The 24,445-nt window shown below is 39.6% G+C and overlaps 1 gene segment (V, D, J or C); it reads right to left on the bottom strand.

Moving 5' to 3' along the window:
• Nucleotides 1-492: 492 nt before the first annotated feature.
• On the bottom strand, nucleotides 493-17,713 carry LOC132873670 (immunoglobulin heavy constant alpha 2-like). The segment is given in 7 exon segments: nucleotides 493-755; nucleotides 889-978; nucleotides 3,194-3,466; nucleotides 8,479-8,751; nucleotides 16,873-17,225; nucleotides 17,423-17,480; nucleotides 17,659-17,713. Coding segments are annotated over 5 exon segments (984 nt in total).
• Nucleotides 17,714-24,445: the final 6,732 nt, after the last annotated feature.

Here is a 24,445-nt window from a genome sequence, read left to right as displayed (position 1 = left end):
ATGCCTTTGGATTGTGGGGGAAACCAGAGCACCCAGAGGAAACCCACGCAGACACGCGGAGAACATGCAAACTCCGCACAGAAAGGCCCTCGCCGGCTGCTGGGTTTGAACCCAGAACCTTCTTGCTGTGAGGCGACCGTGCTAACCACTACACCACCGTGCCACCCTAAAGTCATCAAAACCTCATTGTTGAAGTGAGCTCTTCAGTAACAGACTGAATTCAAAAGGAGAGTGCTTCTAACATGATCACAGGCACTTTATTATGGACTCCAGGAATACAAACTTAAAATTACAAATCAACTCAGAGTGGAAAAGCACTCAAAACACAAGAAGACACAATATAACCAGGAATAAGAGTGAGCTCAAGAATAAACAAAGAGAGTAGTTAGACACAGCAGAGAAAATCATCAGAACTACAAGGCTCATAATTTACACAGTCACAAGATTGGCAAGACTTTGTAGTGTGTTGCTGAACTTGTTGTATATACCCAACAAGTTCAGCAACACACTACAAAGTCTTGCCAATCTTGTGACCGAGAAGTGGCTGTCAGAAGTTGCATGAGAATTTGGAAGATTGCGACCTCTGCTGGCAGGGAAGAGTAATATCTGGTGTTGTGCAATAGTAATGGCACTCCTAAAGTCATCAAAGCCTCTTTTTTGGTACCAGATATGTTTGTTTCAGTTTGTGCTGTTGATGTACTAGATATGAGAGGTTGAGACAAGTTCAGATGCAGGAGCCTGGTGACGGCATCCAGCTGAAACACAGTGACAGCAATTAGTTTATAATATTACATGCAAAACTGTTCAACTCATGTAGAACATTACTGGAAAGACAAATAGTTATGTTTACTGTGGTTTTATATTGTGTATATATAAACACAAACTTACTGAGACATTGATAGTAAACCTCAATGGACAAAGCAGTGCCAATCAATAAGCCAAAAAGGATCCCAACGACTATATAACGCACAACTGAACCTGTAAAAACAGGAGTAAGAGGAACATGCTTGGTATTCTGTACTTAATTCAATGCCAGGAAGATGTAACCATAAAAATCAGTTATTAAACTGATGAACAATTACTGAAAGAGACATCATTAAAAAAAAAGTCATGGTCTAAAGGTTAGATAAGCAGCTTTGGGACCAAAAGGTTGCCGGTTTGATTCCTAAGACTAGCAGGAATGGCTGGAATGCCCTTGAGCAAGGCACCTAACCCCTAACTGCTCCCCAGGCAGTGTATGTGTTTATTTATTATACTTTGTGTTTTATCAAGTGAAATTATTCTGTAACTTATTTCTGCTTCTTTATAACTTTCTGAAAGTACAGTGCCTTATTTTAGTTAATTGCCTAGATGTGGCACCAGTAGTCGCACTGACTTCCCTCTCCTACCGAACATAGTTTTCGAACAGAAATCATGTGAAGCATTTACAGTGGTGCTTGAAAGTTTGTGAACCCTTTAGAATTGTCTATATTTCTGCATAAATATGACCTAAAACATCATCAGATTTTCACACGAGTCCTAAAAGTAGATAAAGAGATCCCAGTTAAACAAATGAGACAAAAATATTATACTTGGTCATTTATTTATTGAGGAAAATTATCCAATATTGCATATCTGTGAGTGGCAAAAGTATGTGATCCTCTAGGATTAGCAGTTCATTTGAAGGTGAAATTAGAGTCAGGTGTTTTCAATCAATGGGATGACAATCAGGTGTGAGCGGGCACCCTGTTTTATTTAAAGAACAGGGATCTATCAAAGTCTGATCTTCACAACACATGTTTGTGGAAGTGTATCATGGCACGAACAAAGGAGATTTCTGAGGACCTCAGAAAAAGCGTTGTTGATGCTCATCAGGCTGGAAAAGGTTACAAAACCATCTCTAAAGAGTTTGGACTCCACCAATCCACAGTCAGACAGATTGTGTACAAATGGAGGAAATTAAAGACCATTGTTACCCTCCCCAGGAGTGGTCGACCAACAAAGATCACTCCAAGAGCAAGGCATGTAATAGTCAGCGAGGTCACAAAGGACCCCAGGGTAACTTCTAAGCAACTGAAGGCCTCTCTCACATTGGCTAATGTTAATGTTCATGAGTCCAACATCAGGAGAACACTGAACAGCAATGGTGTGCATGGCAGGGTTGCAAGGAGAAAGCCACTGCTCTCCAAAAAGAACATTGCTGCTCGTCTGCAGTTTGCTAAAGATCACGTGGACAAGCCAGAAGGCTATTGGAAAAATGTTTTGTGGACGGATGAGACCAAAATAGAACTTTGTGGTTTAAATGAGAAGCGTTATGTTTGGAGAAAGGAAAACACTGCAGTCCAGCATAAGAACCTTATCATATATGTGAAACATGGTGGTGGTAGTATCATGGTTTGGGCCAGGACGGCTTGCCATCATCGATGGAACAATGAATTCTGAATTATACCAGCAAATTCTAAAGGAAAATATCAAGCCATCTGTCCATGAACCGAATGTCAAGAGAAGGTGGGTCATGCAGCAAGACAACGACCCTAAACACACAAGTCGTTCTACCAAAGAATGGTTAAAGAAGAATAAAGTTCATGTTTTGGAATGGCCAAGTCAAAGTCCTGACCTTAATCCAATCGAAATATTGTGGAAGGACCTGAAGCGAGCAGTTCATGTGAGGAAACCCACCAACATCCCAGAGTTGAAGCTGTTCTGTACGGATGAATGGGCTAAAATTCCTCCAAGCCGGTGTGCAGGACTGATCAACAGTTACCAGAAATGTTTCGTTGCAGTTATTGCTGCACAAGGGGGTCACACCGGATACTGAAAGCAAATGTTCACATACTTTTGCCAGTCACAGATATGTAATATTGGATCATTTTCCTCAATAAATAAATGACCAAGTATAATATTTTTGTCTCATTTGTTTAATCTGGGTTCTCTATCTACTTTTAGGACTTGTGTGAAAATCTGATGTTGTTTTAGGTCATATTTATGCAGAAATATAGAAAATTCTAAAGGTTTCACAAACTTTCAAGCACCACTATAAGAACTGTTCAGTAAACAAAGCTGTAAAGAAATAACTTCATATAAAAACATAAAAGGCCTGAGTGAATTCACAATTCAACAAATCTGTCTCCTTTTAGTCAATTCACTTATCTTCTCACATGGACTAACTTGATCAAAGAAATGTCCACATTTATAGAGTAAGTAAAAGGCTCACCTGAGTTGCATGGGAGTGTGATGTTCTTGCTGTAGAGTGTGTGGCTGTGTGAGTAACTGGCGTGACAAGTGAATGTTTCTCCGTCTGTCCAGTTCGGCTTGCAGAGCATCAACGTGCTGTTCATGTTCCTGGACTCGTGATGGTGAAGAAGCTGAGTAGCTCTGGTCCATGTGAAGTTTACCTGCTGTGGTCTTAAACCCTGCAGAGAGCAGAGAAGCTCCACACAGGAGACATTAGTGCTGTTCATCAGCTGCAGGGTAAGAGATGGTAGAACTGCAGAGGGGGAGAGAACACTGAAATCAGTACACCATGGTGACATTTCCTCAAGAAACCATAAAATATAGTACAGGCTTTATGAGATGAACATAATATTACATTTATTGTTAGCAGAGTGAGTGACAGAAACCATTTTAAGAGCAAGTGAAGAGTAACAGAAGATTATAATCAGCATCAGGGTTGAATATTTTTCCTCTGCTGGTGGTAGCATTACACTGATCATCAAACATTCATAAAGACCAGCATGACTGCGTTCAAGACCTGTTATAATCTGACCTAAAGGTTCTGTATTTATTTTGCATTTGGTCTTTTAGGTTTTGATTAATTTCGACCAAAGCACGATCTGATCAAGCCGAGGATATGCAAACCACAAAACACAACGTATTAACAACACACACACGCACACACACACTACTGTTCACTTACAATTTATCGTTCAGGTCTCGTTTTTGGAGGATGTTGTATATAACCTCTTTAATGTAAACTGAGATTATGTGAAATTTATATGATGATTATTATTAGAAAATTAGTTTACTATGAGTCCCATGTTTCTCTTGATTCTTCTTATCTGTTTGTGGCAGTAGGGGCATGGTCAAGCGTCGGTCTGTGACCGGAGGGCGGAGTCAGGGAAGGTAAGTGGCAGAATCACTACACCTAATGTGAATTAACCTGTGTTTGTGTGTCTTCCCAGCAACCACGCCCTATATAAGGAGAGAGAGGGCAGAGGAAGGGAGCTCTCTCCTGAACCAGATGTCTTATGTGTATGGCTGGGAGAGTGGACGTGTGTCACTGAAAAGTGCAAAAATAAAGAGTTTTGGAAACTTAGTTCTGGCCTGCCGTACTTCTGTGCTCCACCCACCCGTTCAAAGTTCTACAGTGGTGCCGAAACCCGGGAGCCCGAGCACAGAAGAGAACAGCCCCATGGAGTCCTCCCCCTTCTCAGACCTGATCCACGCCCTCACCACGGCCCAACAGAGCCAGCACCAGGCGCTGCTTGCCCTCCGAAAGGAGCAAGAACAACGGTTCGAGGCCCTGGTGCTGGCGCAACAGGAAGATCGTCAGGCGTTCCGACAGCCGCACTAATGCAACCCCATACCATCAGAGATGCAGGCTTCTGAACTGAGCGCTGATAACAACTTGGGTCGTCCTTCTCCTCTTTAGTCCGAATGACACGGCATCCCTGATTTCCATAAAGAACTTCAAATTTTGATTCGTCTGACCACAGAACAGTTTTCCACTTTGCCACAGTCCATTTTAAATGAGCCTTGGCCCAGAGAAGACATCTGCGCTTCTGGATCATGTTTAGATACGGCTTCTTCTTTGAACTATAGAGTTTTAGCTGGCAACGGCGGATGGCACGGTGAATTGTGTTCACAGATAATGTTCTCTGGAAATATTCCTGAGCCCATTTTGTGATTTCCAATACAGAAGCATGCCTGTATGTGATGCAGTGCCGTCTAAGGGCCCGAAGATCACGGGCACCCAGTATGGTTTTCCGGCCTTGACCCTTACGCACAGAGATTCTTCCAGATTCTCTGAATCTTTTGATGATATTATGCACTGTAAATGATGATATGTTCAAACTCTTTGCAATTTTACACTGTCGAACTCCTTTCTGATATTGCTCCACTATTTGTCAGCGCAGAATTAGGGGGATTGGTGATCCTCTTCCCATCTTTACTTCTGAGAGCCGCTGCCACTCCAAGATGCTCTTTTTATACCCAGTCATGTTAATGACCTATTGCCAGTTGACCTAATGAGTTGCAATTTGGTCCTCCAGCTGTTCCTTTTTTATACCTTTAACTTTTCCAGCCTCTTATTGCCCCGTCCCAACTTTTTTGAGATGTGTTGCTGTCATGAAATTTCAAATGAGCCAATATTTGGCATGAAATTTCAAAATGTCTCACTTTCGACATTTGATATGTTGTCTATGTTCTATTGTGAATACAATATCAGTTTTTGAGATTTGTAAGTTATTGCATTCTGTTTTTATTTACAATTTATACTTTGTCCCAACTGTTTTGGAATCAGGGTTGTGTGTGTATATATATATATATATATATATATATATATATATATATATATATATATATATATATATATTACAGTATAGTACAGAGGACATACTCTGAAACATACTAATTACTATAGAAGAAATTACTTATTAATTACTAATTCTGAATATTACAATTAAGTGAAAATTACAAAATATTACAATGAAATGAAATGAAGAAAGATACTTGATCAGTGCTCACTGGTAGGTACAAAAAGTTTGAACACACCTCTTAATTCAGTTGTTTTTCTTTATTTCTATTAATTGTCACTTCATGTCTTAAAGTAATGATGGCTGTCGTTTCTTTTTACTTAGTTGAGCGGTTCTTGACATAATATTACTACAGTTGAGGGCTGTTTACTGTATTTTTATTATTTACTTTGTACTGTTTGATCTCAAATGCATTAAGAAGGCAAGAAATTGCACTAATTAATTTTTGACAAGGCACTCCTGTTAACTAAAAGCATTCCAGGTGATTACCTCATGAAGCTGGTTAAGATAATGCCAATAGTGTGCAAAGCGTCATCAAGGTAAACGCTGGCTACTTTGAAGAATCTAAAATATGAAACATATTTTGGTTTTTTAACACTTTTTTTGTTTACTACATAAACACTGATGTCTGCAGATGACTGCGCAATATTAGATCTCAGTGCAGCCTTTGACACTGTGTACCATAGCATCCTCCTCAATCGCCTGGAGCACTGGGTAGGCATTTCAGGCACCACACTCCATTGGTTTGCCTCTTTCCTTGAAAAGAGATCCTTTTCAGTTTCTTTCGGTGGATTGTCATCTGTTCCTACTTCTCTCTTGTATGGTGTACCTCAGGGTTTGATTCTTAGTTGTATTTTATTTTCACTGTTGTGGGCAGCACAGTGGTGTAGCGGTTAGCACTGTCGCCTCATAGCAAGAAGGTCCTGGGTTTGAGCCCAACGGCCGATGAGGGCCTTTCTGTGTGGAGTTTGCATGTTCTCCCTGTGTCTGCGTGGGTTTCCTCCGGGATTTCCAGTTTCCCCCACAGTCCAAAGACATGCAGCTTAGGCTAATTGGTGGCTCTAAATTGACCGTAGGTGTGAATGTGAGTGTGAATGGTTGTTTGTCTCTATGGCTACGTTTACATTACGTCGAATCAGCGGATCATCAGATTAATGTTCTTAAAATGATTCGCGTTTACACTAAAACCGTTAGCCGTGCACATAGCGACGCCAATACGCAGATACGCTCGGCTCCGCAGGCATCCTGCGCTCCAAATCACTCCGCCCTGAACAGCGAGTGCCCTCTGGAGGGTGCGCACTACGGCCCTGCGCAGCTCACACAGCGCGCAAGTGAAGTGCAGAAGCCACGATTCGGGACTGAGCCGCTGTGTGTGTGATCCCAGCGCATATCACTTACTACTTGCAAGTGGAAGGATGGCAAGCCTAAAGACAATCATAACTACACAATGGGCAGTATTTGCATCAGTATTTGCAGTATTTTCATACTTTTATACTCTTTAATGAAAGGTGACACAAGGCGGAAGTCCGCGCCGGTTTTCAGCAGTCGCGTCACATGACCAACGCCAGCGAATCAGGAAGGTGGATGTCACAGTGACGTTGTCCAATGAGACGCCAGCTAGAGCTCAGCACAGCGTATTCGCGTATTCTGAATGTTTACACAGCACCGGACCAGACACGATCTAGATTGAATACGTGGACGCTGGCGGATTCCCGTTTCCTGGCTTTTCCAGGGGGTTTAATGTAAACGGACAGTGCCTCCGCGAAGAAAACGAGATAGATACGGTCTAATGTAAATGTAGCCTATGTGTCAGCCCTGCGATGACCTGGCGACTTGTCCAGGGTGTACCCCGCCTCTCGCCCATGGTCAGCTGGGATAGGCTCCAGCTTGCCTGTGACCCTGTAGAACAGGATAAGCGGCTACAGATAATGGATGGATGGATGTACATGTTGCCCCTAAGCCCTAATGCTAAAGATCACGTGGACAAGCCAGAAGGCTATTGGAAAAATGTTTTGTGGATGGATGAGACCAAAATAGAACTTTTTGGTTTAAATGAGAAGCGTTATGTTTGGAGAAAGGAAAACACTGCAGTCCAGCATAAGAACCTTATCATATATGTGAAACATGGTGGTGGTAGTATCATTGTTTGGGCCAGGACGGCTTGCCATCATTGATGGAACAATGAATTCTGAATTATACCAGCAAATTCTAAAGGAAAATATCAAGCCATCTGTCCATGAACCGAATGTCAAGAGAAGGTGGGTCATGCAGCAAGACAACGACCCTAAACACAAAAGTCGTTCTACCAAAGAATGGTTAAAGAAGAATAAAGTTCATGTTTTGGAATGGCCAAGTCAAAGTCCTGACCTTAATCCAATCGAAATATTGTGGAAGGACCTGAAGTGAGCAGTTCATGTGAGGAAACCCACCAACATCCCAGAGTTGAAGCTGTTCTGTATGGATGAATGGGCTAAAATTCCTCCAAGCCGGTGTGCAGGACTGATCAACAGTTACCAGAAATGTTTCGTTGCAGTTATTGCTGCACAAGGGGGTCACACCGGATACTGAAAGCAAATGTTCGCATACTTTTGCCACTCACAGATATGTAATATTGGATCATTTTCCTCAATAAATAAATGACCAAGTATAATATTTTTGTCTCATTTGTTTAATTGGGTTCTCTTTATCTACTTTTAGGACTTGTGTGAAAATCTGATGTTGTTTTAGGTCATATTTATGCAGAAATATAGAAAATTCTAAAGGTTTCACAAACTTTCAAGCACCACTATAAGAACTGTTCAGTAAACAAAGCTGTAAAGAAATAACTTCATATAAAAACATAAAAGGCCTGAGTGAATTCACAATTCAACAAATCTGTCTCCTTTTAGTCAATTCACTTATCTTCTCACATGGACTAACTTGATCAAAGAAATGTCCACATTTATAGAGTAAGTAAAAGGCTCACCTGAGTTGCATGGGAGTGTGATGTTCTTGCTGTAGAGTGTGTGGCTGTGTGAGTAACTGGCGTGACAAGTGAATGTTTCTCCGTCTGTCCAGTTCGGCTTGCAGAGCATCAACGTGCTGTTCATGTTCCTGGACTCGTGATGGTGAAGAAGCTGAGTAGCTCTGGTCCATGTGAAGTTTACCTGCTGTGGTCTTAAACCCTGCAGAGAGCAGAGAAGCTCCACACAGGAGACATTAGTGCTGTTCATCAGCTGCAGGGTAAGAGATGGTAGAACTGCAGAGGGGGAGAGAACACTGAAATCAGTACACCATGGTGACATTTCCTCAAGAAACCATAAAATATAGTACAGGCTTTATGAGATGAACATAATATTACATTTATTGTTAGCAGAGTGAGTGACAGAAACCATTTTAAGAGCAAGTGAAGAGTAACAGAAGATTATAATCAGCATCAGGGTTGAATATTTTTCCTCTGCTGGTGGTAGCATTACACTGATCATCAAACATTCATAAAGACCAGCATGACTGCGTTCAAGACCTGTTACAATCTGACCTAAAGGTTCTGTATTTATTTTGCATTTGGTCTTTTAGGTTTTGATTAATTTCGACCAAAGCACGATCTGATCAAGCCGAGGATATGCAAACCACAAAACACAATGTATTAACAACACACACACGCACACACACACACTACTGTTCACTTACAATTTATCGTTCAGGTCTCGTTTTTGGAGGATGTTGTATATAACCTCTTTAATGTAAACTGAGATTATGTGAAACTTATATGATGATTATTATTAGAAAATTAGTTTACTATGAGTCCCATGTTTCTCTTGATTCTTCTTATCTGTTTGTGGCAGTAGGGGCATGGTCAAGCGTCGGTCTGTGACCGGAGGGCGGAGTCAGGGAAGGTAAGTGGCAGAATCACTACACCTGATGTGAATTAACCTGTGTTTGTGTGTCTTCCCAGCAACCACGCCCTATATAAGGAGAGAGAGGGCAGAGGAAGGGAGCTCTCTCCTGAACCAGATGTCTTATGTGTATGGCTGGGAGAGTGGACGTGTGTCACTGAAAAGTGCAAAAATAAAGAGTTTTGGAAACTTAGTTCTGGCCTGCCGTACTTCTGTGCTCCACCCACCCGTTCAAAGTTCTACAGTGGTGCCGAAACCCGGGAGCCCGAGCACAGAAGAGAACAGCCCCATGGAGTCCTCCCCCTTCTCAGACCTGATCCACGCCCTCACCACGGCCCAACAGAGCCAGCACCAGGCGGTGCTCGCCCTCCGAAAGGAGCAAGAACAATGGTTCGAGGCCCTGGTCCTGGCGCAACAGGAAGATCGTCAGGCGTTCCAACAGCCGCACTAATGCAACCCCATACCATCAGAGATGCAGGCTTCTGAACTGAGCGCTGATAACAACTTGGGTCGTCCTTCTCCTCTTTAGTCCGAATGACACGGCATCCCTGATTTCCATAAAGAACTTCAAATTTTGATTCGTCTGACCACAGAACAGTTTTCCACTTTGCCACAGTCCATTTTAAATGAGCCTTGGCCCAGAGAAGACATCTGCGCTTCTGGATCATGTTTAGATACGGCTTCTTCTTTGAACTATAGAGTTTTAGCTGGCAACGGCGGATGGCACGGTGAATTGTGTTCACAGATAATGTTCTCTGGAAATATTCCTGAGCCCATTTTGTGATTTCCAATACAGAAGCATGCCTGTATGTGATGCAGTGCCGTCTAAGGGCCCGAAGATCATGGGCACCCAGTATGGTTTTCCGGCCTTGACCCTTACGCACAGAGATTCTTCCAGATTCTCTGAATCTTTTGATGATATTATGCACTGTAGATGATGATATGTTCAAACTCTTTGCAATTTTACACTGTTGAACTCCTTTCTGATATTGCTCCACTATTTGTCGGCGCAGAATTAGGGGGATTGGTGATCCTCTTCCCATCTTTACTTCTGAGAGCCGCTGCCACTCCAAGATGCTCTTTTTATACCCAGTCATGTTAATGACCTATTGCCAATTGACCTAATGAGTTGCAATTTGGTCTTCCAGCTGTTCCTTTTTTGTACCTTTAACTTTTCCAGCCTCTTATTGCCCCTGTCCCAACTTTTTTGAGATGTGTTGCTGTCATGAAATTTCAAATGAGCCAATATCTCACTTTCGACATTTGATATGTTGTCTATGTTCTATTGTGAATACAATATCAGTTTTTGAGATTTGTAAGTTATTGCATTCTGTTTTTATTTACAATTTATACTTTGTCCCAACTGTTTTGGAATCGGGGTTGTGTATATATATATATATATATATATATATATATATATATATATATATATATATATATATTATATACACACACACACACACACACACACACACACACACACATATATTACAGTATAGTACAGAGGACATACTCTGAAACATACTAATTACTATAGAAGGAATTACTTATTAATTACTAATTCTGAATATTACAATTAAGTGAAAATTACAAAATATTACAATGAAATGAAGAAAGATACTTGATCAGTGCTCACTGGTAGGTACAAAAAGTTTGAACACACCTCTTAATTCAATTGTTTTTCTTTATTTCTATTAACTGTCACTTCATGTCTTAAAGTAATGATGGATGTCGTTTCTTTTTACTTAGTTGAGCAGTTCTTGACATAATATTACTACAGTTGAGGGCTGTTTACTGTATTTTTATTATTTACTTTGTACTGTTTGATCTCAAATGCATGAAGAAGGCAAGAAATTGCACTAATTAATTTTTGACAAGGCACTCCTGTTAACTAAAAGCATTCCAGGTGATTACCTCATGAAGCTGGTTAAGATAATGCCAATAGTGTGCAAAGCGTCATCAAGGTAAACGCTGGCTACTTTGAAGAATCTAAAATATGAAACATATTTTGGTTTTTTAACACTTTTTTTGTTTACTACATAAACACTGATGTCTGCAGATGACTGCGCAATATTAGATCTCAGTGCAGCCTTTGACACTGTGTACCATAGCATCCTCCTCAATCGCCTGGAGCGCTGGGTAGGCATTTCAGGCACCACACTCCATTGGTTTGCCTCTTTCCTTGAAAAGAGATCCTTTTCAGTTTCTTTCGGTGGATTGTCATCTGTTCCTACTTCTCTCTTGTATGGTGTACCTCAGGGTTTGATTCTTAGTTGCATTTTATTTTCACTGTTGCGGGCAGCACGGTGGTATAGTGGTTAGCACTGTCGCCTCATAGCAAGAAGGTCCAGGTTCGAGCCCAGCGACCGATGAGGGCCTTTCTGTGTGGAGTTTGCATGTTCTCCCCGTGTCTGCGTGGGTTTCCTCTGGGTGCTCCAGTTTCCCCCACAGTCCAAAGACATGCAGCTTAGGCTAATTGGTGGCTCTAAATTGACCGTAGGTGTGAATGTGAGTGTGAATGGTTGTTTGTCTCTATGTGTCAGCCCTGCGATGACCTGGCGACTTGTCCAGGGTGTACCCCGCCTCTCGCCCATGGTCAGCTGGGATAGGCTCCAGCTTGCCTGCGACCCTGTAGAACAGGATAAGCGGCTACAGATAATGGATGGATGGATGTACATGTTGCCCCTAAGCCGCATTATGAATAAGCATTGAGTACCATACCACTGTTCTGCCGACAACACGTGGGTATATCGCCCAGTGAGACCTGGTGCTCATGGGACTTTGAAAGCCCTGTTTGACTGTTTAGGAGACATGAAGCACTGGATGGCTCATAGCTTTTAAAACTAAATGAGACTAAGACAGAAATTTTAATTTTTGGAACTCCAGAAGTAGCTAAGAATGTAGTTAGAAACCTGGGTCTACTTTCTGCCTATGTCACACGCTATGCAAGAAATCTTGGAGTTTTATTTGACCTTGATCTAAAACTCGATAGGCACATCAGTGCCATTGTGAAGCGGCTTTTTTATCATCTTAGAGTTTGAAGCAAAGTCAAGCACATGTTTTCTTTGAAGGATTTTGAGATGATAATACACATTTTTATTTCTTCTCACTTGGATTATTGTAATGCACTTTATTTCAAAATCAGTCAGTCTACTTTGTGTCAGTTACAACTAGTGGAAAATGTGGCTGCACGTCTCATGACCCAAAAAAAAAAGACATCTGCCACATTACCCTGATTTTAGCCTCATTACGCTGGCTGCCAGTTAAGTTTAGGATTGAATTTAAATTGTTATTGTTTGTTTTTCAAGCTTTGGACACATAGTCCCCACAATACCTCACTGACCTCATACAGTCCCACCATCCTGGTAGACCTCTAAGGTCCTCCGACAAGGTGCTTCTTTCCATCCAGCAGAGTCGGTTGAGACAAAAAGGTGATTGTGCTTTCTGTATATCTGGGTTCAAACTGGAACAAACTCCCACTATGTCCGAACAGCCCCCACCACCCACTTAAAAATCCATTTGTTTTCTTTGGATTTTTAGTTGCTTTATGTGCTTGTGTTTTATCACCCAGTCATTGTACTGTTATCCATTTATGTACTATTTACTTTTATGTCCTCTTTTTAATGATGACTTTCTGTGTTTTATTTGCCAACTCTGTAAAGGACTTTGGTCAACCTGTAGGTTGTTTTAAATGTGCTATATAGATAAAGTGACTTGGCTTGATAATTCCATTTATGTTATTTCACAATTTTGATGCCTTCAGTTTTGTTCTACAATGTAGAAATTAGTCAAAATACAGAAAAACCTATGAATGAGTAGGTGTGTCCAAATGTTTGACTGGTACTGTAAAAACCTGTAATTCACACATATAGAAATACAATACTCTCTAATTATGTGGGAATTTTATCCAAAAAAGATAAAAACGTAGTTATAGGATGTATCTATAGACCGCCTAACACAAGTATTCATGACTTTGATGAACAACTGACACAAAGCATGAGTAAGGTCAGTGGAAAAAACAAGCCTTGCTACATATTCGGAGACTTCAATATAGATCTCATAAAAAGTTCTAATTCCCTCACTGCAGATCATAAATAACCTATTTTCATCTTCGTTTGTTCCACTAGTATGTAGACCAACAAGGGTAACCAACAAATCTGCAACACTAATAGATAACATCTATACAAATTCCTTAAATAGTGACTATAAAGTAGGTGTTTTGGTTACAGATATTTCCGACCATTTTCCTATATTTATAATAACCGGGATTGAAGAACCTAAGATAACAATGGATAGATACACATACCGACAAGTTAATAACAGAAACACAGAAATTTAAAGAACTGCTGTCTGACGTATCATGGACCGGAGTATTAGAGGAACCTGACACTGAGACAGCATTTAATTTATTCCATAATATTGTAGGAACCATATATGATAAAAGCTTTCCTCTTAAGACGGCTAAAAGCCCCAACCAAAGTTACAAAAAAACATGGCTAAGCAAAGGATTACTTAAATCAATAAACAGGAAACAACAACTATATAAAAGCTGCCTAAAAATTCCAACGCCTTTGAACCAACACCAATATAAAAAATATTGAAACAAACTCAATCACATGTTGAGAACTGCAAAGAAGGAATATTTTCACAAGAGGTTTACGGAAGCAAGTCTTGATATAAACCAAACATGGGGAGTTATTAATGAAGTACTAAATCGTAAAAAAAAAAAAGACAAACGCAGGCCCACAAGAAATAAAAATGAGAGATAAAATCATCAATGAAAATGTTGAAATGTGTAACGAGTTTAACAAATTCTTTGTTGATATTTATGGGGCGCCGTTTGTAAAGCATGTCCGTGCTGAAAAAAGCATGTCCGTGCTGAAAATTTCAGCAACATTTTGTCACATTTAGCTTAAAACAGTGTTTTAAAAACGGTGTGAATTTTTCAGACTCCCCTTTTTGCACATTTATAACAATATTTGTCATCTTAGAGATATTTTATATAGTTATATCTAAATGTTAAATGTTACAAATAAATGTTAAATGTTAAACCTAAATGTAAAAATATATGTTAAATTTAAATATAAATATAAAAATGAAATCTAAATGTTAAAAGTAAATGTTAATTTTTACATTTAGGTTTAACATTTAACATTTATTTGTAACATTTAACATTTAGATATAACTATTTAGAATATCTCTAAGATGACAAATATTGTTATAAATGTGCAAAAAGGGGAGTCTGAAAAATTCACACCGTTTTTAAAACACTGTTTTAAGCCAAATGTGACAAAATGTTGCTGAAATTTTCAGCACGGACATGCTTTACAAACGGTGCCCCATAGATATTGGTACTAATCTAGCAAATAAAATTTCAAGAATGCAAAAAGATCCCATAAGCTACGTTAAGGCCCCTAGAAATTGTTCCCTGTCACATTTTGAACCACCTTCAAGCACAGAAGTAGAGGACATAGTTTTAAATTTAAAAGACTCTGCTGCTGCATATGATGAAATTAAATCTAAAGCCCTAAAGATGGCCCTTCCCCACATCCTCATTCCTCTCACACATATTCTTAGATTGTCTTTACAAAGTGGAGAGGTTCCCACTGGGACAAAAACTGCTAAAGTAATCCCTATCTTCAAAGGTGGAGATCCAACATCATTTAACAACTACCGACCAATCTCAGTCTTGCCCAGTATGTCAAAACTGTACGAAAAGCTTGTCTATAATCGACTGATTAAATATCTCAACATTAATAATATCCTATACAAACACCAATACGGTTTACGCAAGGGTGTATCCACTTCTCTTGCCCTAATACAACTAGTAGACAGAATATCTACAGCCATTGACAAAAACGAATATACAATAGGAATATTTTTAGATTTATCAAAAGCTTTTGATACAGTAAACCATACCATACTCCTCCGGAAATTAGCTGCTTACGGTGTTAGTGGCATTGCATTAAATTGGTTTCGAAATTACCTGAATAATAGAAAACAATATGTGACTCTGAACGGAATCAAATCTACCTACAAAGAAATTCAATGTGGAGTACCACAGGGGTCAATTTTGGGTCCTCTACTATTCTTGATCTACATCAATGATCTAGCAGAAGCCTCCTCAATACTGTTTGCCGATGACACCAACATATTCCTTTCTCACAAAAACTTTGATTCTCTGATACAACTGGCTAATCAAGAATTGACTAAAGTAGCTACGTGGTTTGAAGCAAATAAATTATCAATAAATACTAAAAAGACAAATTTCCTTATTTTCCGTAGTAGAAATAAAAGTTATGATATTAATAAGGCCAAAATATTCTTAAAGAATGTTTCTATTATGCAAGAGAGACAGACTAAATTTTGGGGGGTAGTAATAGATGACAAATTAAATTGGAAAGCCCATGTCTCTGTCATAAGTAAAAGAGTTGCTAAAACAATTGGTGTTATTGGGAAAATCAAATACGTTATCCCTCAAAAGACTCTTATAACTATATATAACAGCCTCATTTACCCATACTTGACTTACTGTAACATTGTTTGGGGATGTGCCTACCGTACAACTCTACACTCTCTTATAACCCTCCAAAAGAAATTTGTAAGAATAGCAATTGCTTCTGACTCTCGATCACACTTGGCTCCCTTGTTTCAAAAATTAAAAATACTAAATATCCATGATATCAATAAATTACAAATTAGTATCTTCACATTTAACTTCCTGGCAAACAATCTCCCCAATATATTTGGCAATTTCTTAAATCCGGCCCTGTGATGACCTGGCGACTTGTCCAGGGTGTACCCCGCCTTTCGCCCGTAGTCAGCTGGGATAGGCTCCAGCTTGCCTGCGACCCTGTAGAAGGATAAAGCGGCTAGAGATAATGAATGAATGAATGAATTTCTTAAATCCTAATTCACTTGTACATAATTATTATACCCGGCAAAGGAATCAGCTCCATATTCCTCTCTTCCGCACATCATTAGCACAGTCCTCCGTAAAATATAAACGTGTCACAATATGGAACAGTCTTCAGACAAATATACGAACAATTTCCTCTTTTCTGATGTTTAAAAGTGCCCTGAAAAGCCATCTCATAAGCCATCATAGTCCCTTGTAATAGCCTCATATGATCAGTTCTTATTTTGATTTATGTCATTAAGTATTTAATTATCCTTATTGTATTGTTATCACTCTCTATGTATTATATTACTTGTATTATTTCATTTATAGTCATGATTATTGGTAATTAAGACTATAATCAATTTTAAATAAGTATAGAGGAGGAGGGCCTAGTATAAGCGATAAACGCTTTTCCCTCCGCCTGCACTTGTTTTTTTTTATTGTTTATAGTATTATGTTCTTTTTTGTTGTACAAATAAATAAATAAAAAATAAAAAAATAAATAAAAAATCATCAAAGATCATAGAGATTTCAACAGATTTCTCAATTTAAGGATTATTGTCCTGTAAGCAAGCACACTTACCTTTTACATGAATGTATATGCTCGTCTTTCCCAAACACTTTGTAGGTGGTGGTACGTGTTCTTCAACAGCACATGTGTAAACGCCTGAATTATTTATCTGAAGATGTATGAGATGAAATGATATTTCCTCTGTTTCTGGAATCCATATCAATGTGATGTTTTTGTGACAGAATTGTTTAGTCCAGGATCCATTTGAATAGAAGTATTCACACAGTTTTTGTTTTGTTCTCAAAGATGCTAGAAGATATTGACTTCTGTTTTTTCTGTAATTGCAGCTGATGTTGGTTGACATTCTCTGACAGATCTGATGGTCTCTGTCTGACTGAATTCACTGCAATTCTGTGTATTCATGGCTGGAGAAATAAAAAGTTCAGAAAAAGAGGAACAATAATTTTCCTCCATGAGCCAAAACATAACTGCTGTGTAAGTTATATCATGTTGGTTTACTGAGGCTCAGGAATGGCAGTGAGCTTTTCTGTTATACAAAAAAAGTAACTATGCTCATAATGCTCATGTTTGTCTTCATGAACAGAACGCAAAAATACACTACCTGAAAGAAAGCACAGATGCATCCACACAGTGCAGATAAAACGGCTCCTTACTGATGCCTATACATGACATAGAAATTGTATAAATGATATAGAAATATAGGTGACATAGAAATCGCAGACAAATTCAGACAGCTGGGTATTAACACAATAACAATATTAAGGAGGCTAACTTGATACTTAACGACATATAAAACATGAAATGTACTGTGCAGTGAGACAGTAACATCTTTCTCACCATTGTAGACAACGCAGCGTGTATGGACCCATTCCTCTAGTGATCGTTCTGCTTCAGGCAGCCTGAAATAAAACAGGTTTGTGGCTACAGTTTCCTTTTTGTGAAATGCAAGTCAACAGCAGTTTGTTCACAGCTACAGCACCCCTTCAGATTGACACCTCTTTTTATTAAAACTCTGCAATTTTTTTTTACTTCAGCACCCAAGAGATAATGTTTTAATATACAGTGGTGCTTGAAAGTTTGTGAACCCTTTAGAATTTTCTATATTTCTGCATAAATATGACCTAAAACATCATCAGATTTTCATACAAGTCCTAAAAGTAGATAAAGAGAACCCAGATAAACAAATGAGACAAAAATATTATACTTGGTCATTTATTTACTGAGGAAAATGATCCAACATTACATATCTGTGAGTGGCAAAAGTATGTGAACCTCTAGGATTAGCAGTTCATTAGCAGAACATGCTTGGTATTCTGTACTTAATTCAATGCCAGGAAGATGTAACCATAAAAATCAGTTATTAAACTGATGAACAATTACTGAAAGAGACATCATTAAAAAAAAAAGTCATGGTCTAAAGGTTAGATAAGCAGCTTTGGGACCAAAAGGTTGCTGGTTTGATTCCCAAGACTAGCAGGAATGGCTGAAATGCCCTTGAGCAAGGCACCTAACCCCTAACTGCTCCCCAGGCAGTGTATGTGTTTATTTATTATACTTTATGTTTTATCAAGTGAAATTATTCTGTAACTTATTTCTGCTTCTTTATAACTTTCTGAAAGTACAGTGCCTTATTTTAGTTAATTGCCTAGATGTGGCACCAGTAGTCGCACTGACTTCCCTCTCCTACCGAACATAGTTTTCAAACAGAAATCATGTGAAGCATTTACAGTGGTGCTTGAAAGTTTGTGAACCCTTTAGAATTTTCTATATTTCTGCATAAATATGACCTAAAACATCATCAGATTTTCACACGAGTCCTAAAAGTAGATAAAGAGAACCCAGTTAAACAAACGAGACAATAATATTATACTTGGTCATTTATTTATTGAGGAAAATGATCCAATATTGCATATCTGTGAGTGGCAAAAGTATGTGATCCTCTAGGATTAGCAGTTCATTTGAAGGTGAAATTAGAGGCAGGTGTTTTCAATCAATGGGATGACAATCAGGTGTGAGCGGGCACCCTGTTTTATTTAAAGAACAGGGATCTATCAAAGTCTGATCTTCACAACACATGTTTGTGGAAGTGTATCATGGCACGAACAAAGGAGATTTCTGAGGACCTCAGAAAAAGCGTTGTTGATGCTCATCAGGCTGGAAAAGGTTACAAAACCATCTCTAAAGAGTTTGGACTCCACCAATCCACAGTCAGACAGATTGTGTACAAATGGAGGAAATTCAAGACCATTGTTACCCTCCCCAGGAGTGGTCGACCAACAAAGATCACTCCAAGAGCAAGGTGTGTAATAGTCGGCGAGGTCACAAAGGACCCCAGGGTAACTTCTAAGCAACTGAAGGCCTCTCTCACATTGGCTAATGCTAATGTTCATGAGTCCACCATCAGGAGAACACTGAACAACAATGGTGTGCATGGCAGGGTTGCAAGGAGAAAGTCACTGCTCTCCAAAAAGAACATTGCTGCTCATCTGTAGTTTGTTAAAGACCACGTGGACAAGCCACGTGTAAGGACATCTGTCCATTTTCAGAAGCGAGCAGTTCATGTGGAAGTTCATAATAATTGTGGAACTGTGTCACATGATCTGATATACTAAGTAATCGTGAATCGACTCATTTTTTTTCCAGTGGAAGTTTGAGTAATTATTCATGCACAATTTATGTATTGAAAGTCTTTTCTACTTTTGAGATGACCAAAAGATCGTTAAGGTGTTGATAATTGTAGCCGCCGCCACTCTCGCTCATATATCAAATTAATTAAATTTGACCCCAGCAGCAATATCTTGCCCTGTGCACAGTACATAATCTGTGTGGGCTATTTATGTGTACAGTATTGGCTCTAAAAATAAAAGCAAAGTGGTTTTGTTTCAGACAGAAAAATAGTAGAAAAATATAGTAGGTTTTATTCTGAAGCTCAGTAAGGCAGTGTTTAGGTTGCATAGCTGGAACAAAACACTTGACAAGAGAAAAAAAGTGTATATGAATAGTGCACCTTCTGTTCCTAAGCAAGTATAATTTATGCTGTGGCAAATATAAGGAGATTTTAAGGACAGACAGTGTATCTACAATATACAGAATAGGTTCTGTTTTATGATATACTGTAATGATAGGGAGATGCATATTGCAGATACTACAAACCAGGAAAAAAAAACCAGACAAATAACATCATCTAGTTATGTTCAGTCACAGAAATGAACATAACTACACAATGACATGGTGAATAACAAATTAACAATAACATTTTATTTTATAGTAGGCACATGAGGTATGTTCTAATTACAAACCTGTCCCTGTCTGCCGCATAACCTGCATATCCATGTTGGATATTTCAATTCATAGTACTTTGTTTAAAACCTAACAGGTTTGTACAGCAGTGTTTGGTTCCTTCAGACAATAATTATTCAGATGATTTTTTTAAATTATAATTATGATGTAGTACTTACAAATAATATTTAGCCCTTACTTTATAAGTTGTTGCAATGTAAGTATACTGGTATAGGAAATAATGTGGAAAAAATACCAGGTACATGGTGCTGCTTGTTGCAAAGAACTCTGTCAGTGCATTTGGTCTTTTAGGTTTTGATTAGTTTAGACCAAAGCATGATGTGATCAAGCCCAGGATATACAAACCATAAAACATGTTAATGTTCATGAGTCCACCATCAGGAGAACACTGAACAACAGTGGTGTGCATGGCAGGGTTGCAAGGAGAAAGCCACTGCTCTCCAAAAAGAACATTGCTGCTCATCTGCAGTTTGCTAAAGATCACGTGGACAAGCCACGTGTCAGGACATCTGTCCATTTTCAGAAGCGGGCAGCTCATGTGAGGAAACCCACCAATATCCCAGAGTTGAAGCTGTTCTGTACGGAGGAATGGGCTAAAATTCCTCCAAGCCGGTGTGCAGGACTGATCAACAGTTACCGGAAACATTTAGTGGCAGTTATTGCTGCACAAGGGGGTCACACCAGATACTGAAAGCAAAGGTTCACATACTTTTGCCACTCACAGATATGTAATATTGGATCATTTTCCTCAATAAATATATGACAAGTATCATATTTTTGTCTCATTTGTTTAACTGGGTTCTCTTTATCTACTTTTAGGACTTGTGTGAAAATCCGATGAGGTTTTAGGTCAACTTTATGCCGAAATATAGAAAAATTCTAAAGGGTTCACAAACTTTCAAGCACCACTGTAATTGTATTCCCAACCTGGACCATAACATGGCACCATGTGTGAGGATAAACCACAGCTCAGCATTTCTGGCATGCCAATTTCTCTGTACAACAGAATCTGAGACGTTTGAAGCAAAACTCAGAAAACAGAGACCATTGAGACACTACAAAACTGCATGAATTTCAGATATAACATGGACTGACCTAAAGTGGTTACATAAAACTTCTTTTCCATAGTATTGCAGCTGTTCAGTGGTAACTTTTCACTCTTTACAATGCGGAGGTGGACCTGCAAGGTAAAGTTCATCAGAACACAGGAAGTTTGTGACAGAAAAGCATCAACTCTACTGTCCTTTTTAATGCTATAACCCACAACTGCAGCTCGGACATTTGCCCCAGGCAGAAGAAAATAGTTTTGAGCACACGTACTATATGTGGCATATAAGGGCTGTTCTATAAGATGATGGTAATTCAAGGTGATTTGAAACTGGATTAACGTGTCCAAGTACTTTGGAAAGAACACTGAATCATTGACTGAACTTGCTTGAAAGAAGTCTTGGGTGAAAGTCCCTGGTGAACATCTGGCTTGAGTGTAACTGTGGATGCAATTTGTATCTTGTCCATTTGGAAATTTGGTCTCAGAGCTGCTCGTTGTAATCAGGCATGCATCACTTTATAGGTCCATGACTCCTACTTAAGCACTCCTGACTGCTACAGTTTCAGATGGATGGGCAGAAGTGATGATCAACAGGTTTTTTTCCTTTTAAATAGAAAAGCATGGTTATGATGAGTGCAGTGATGAAACCTTTTGATACTGGTAGATTTGTGTTGAGTGTAATGACAGTGTGGAACAAAGGACATTGTGGTAAGGGTGAAGGTTCTCACTGCATTGTGGGCAGATGGCAGGATGCTCAAAATTGAGCACAACCACAGACATGTTTTACATGATCTAATTGTTCAAGGAAGGCCATCATAATATTTTGTTTATCAAGGAGAGGGGTCTCTGTATTGCAGGCTGACCTGAGGTTAGTAAATCTCAGCATAAACCCCATTAATAAGTAACAGCTGACTTTAGATTCCCAAACCTCCATTAGATTGACAGTAGGAAGGGGCTGTCAGAAGTTGCACAAGGATTTATGAGATTGTGCCCTCCATTGGTGGAGAAGAGTAACATCTGGTCATGCACAGTAGTAATGGCACTTCTAAAGTCATCAAAACCTCATTGTTGAAGTGAGCTCTTCTGTTCGTTGTAATCAGACATGCACCACTTTACAGGTCCATGACTCCTGACTGCTACAGTTTCAGATGGATGGGCAGAAGTAACGATCAAAATGTTTTTTTTCTTTTAAATAGAAAAGCATGGTTATGCTCAGCCCGCCGCTCTTCACCTTGCTGACCCATGACTGTGTACCAATCTACAGCACCAACCACATCATCAAGTTTGCAGATGACACGACTGTGGTGGGCCTCATCACTAACAACGATGAAGCCAACTACAGGAATGAGGTGAGCCGACTGGTCGAGTGGAGTAAAGACAACAATCTCTTCCTGAACGTGGAGAAGACCAAAGAGATTGTAGTTGACTTCAGGAGAGGTCAGTCACAGCATCCCCCTCTGACCATTGATGGTGCTGCAGTGGAGAGGGTGAGCAGCACCAAATTCCTAGGGGTGCACATCACCGAGGACTTCTCCTGGTCCAATAACACCACATCACTGGCGAAGAAGGCTCAAACTCGCCTCTACTTTCTCCACAAACTGAGGAGTGCACGAGTCCCACTCCCCATCATGTGCTCATTCTACAGGGGCACCATTGAGAGTGTCCTCACTGGCTGCATCACTGAGTGGTACGGAGGCTGCAGTGCACTCTGCAACGCATAGTGAACACGACCAGCAAGATCATCGGTACCCCTCAGCCCTCCCTTATGGACATCTATCACTCCCGTATCACCCGCAGAGCCATCAGCATCGCTGGTGACACCTCCCACCCTTCATACTCACTCTTCAGCCTCCTGCCCTCAGGGAAAAGGTACCGGAGCCTCCGGGCCAGCTCCACAAGACTGCTAAACAGCTTCATCCACCAGGCTGTCAGGATGCTGAACTCTGTCCACTACCTACCCCTGGTCTGTAACTCATTCATTCACACAAGAAACTATCTCATCCGTTTGCACATCACACCACAAACATTAGCGTTACTGCTGTATCTGCTGCTATTGCTTATTTGCACTACTGTTCATATACACCTCATAAGCTACTCTTCTAGCACCTTCTCCGTTAGATATTGTACTGTATTTGCACTACTGCTATTTTGAACATTGTTTGATTTTAGAGTGTTTTTTATCTATATTATCTATATTTATAAATATTTATATGTATTGTTTTTCTTAATTTTTTTCTCTCTTTTTTGTGTAATCTTTATCTGTTTTTTTCAAGTAAGGTGACAGAGAAACAGCATTTCGATTCTCCTATATGTCCTGGATATATAGTAAATTGACAAAGAATCTTTGAATCTTATGAAGAGTGCAGTGATGAAACCTTTTGATACTGGTAGATTTGTGTTGAACGTAATGACAATGTGCAAAGGACATTGTGGTAAGGGTGAAGGTTCTCACTGCATTGTGGGCAGATGGCAGGATGCTCAAGATTGAGCACAACCACAGACATGTTTTACATGATCTAATTATTCAAGGAAGGCCATCATAATATTTTGTTTATCAAGGAGAGGGGTCTCTGTATTGCAGGCTGACCTGAGGTTAGTAAATCTCAGCATAAACCCCATTAATAAGTAACAGCTGACTTTAGATTTCCAAACCTCCATTAGATTGACAGTAGGAAGGGGCTGTCAGAAGTTGCACAAGAATTTATGAGATTGTGCCCTCCATTGGTGGAGAAGAGTAACATCTGGTCATGCACAGTAGTAATGGCACTTCTAAAGTCATCAAAACCTCATTTTTGGTATCAGATATGCATAGGTCCCAAGTTTCCAACTTCCAAATGCTGGTCCATTTCTGGAGTAAAGCTGGAGGCTGAGCCCACACAGTAGCTGATTGATGGTAGCAAAGCACCAAGAGGGGAGGGTGCGGGAGAGGGTAACCCCAAAAAATGTTTGAAAAAAATGGCATTGAAATATGCAATTTCCAAACATTTCAGCTTATTTTTTTATAACATTTATATTGGTATCAAAACTTGCAGGTGGATCATGTATCAGTTAATACCAACACATAGTTAGCATCTGACAGCACTGAGCAGTGTTTATTTAGAGGGAGCAATGACTTTGACATTTGATAAATCACATAGTAATCCTGGATTGTTACAGACATTAGGCCTACAATTGAGTCTATCAGATGCAGATCTGGATATCTCATCTCATTATCTCTAGCCGCTTTATCCTGTTCTACAGGGTCGCAGGCAAGCTGGAGCCTATCCCAGCTGACTA

Source organism: Neoarius graeffei, chromosome 25, assembly GCF_027579695.1.
Source record: "Neoarius graeffei isolate fNeoGra1 chromosome 25, fNeoGra1.pri, whole genome shotgun sequence".
NCBI classification, from domain to species: domain Eukaryota; kingdom Metazoa; phylum Chordata; class Actinopteri; order Siluriformes; family Ariidae; genus Neoarius; species Neoarius graeffei.
This window is presented reverse-complemented; position numbering and strand designations above follow the sequence as displayed.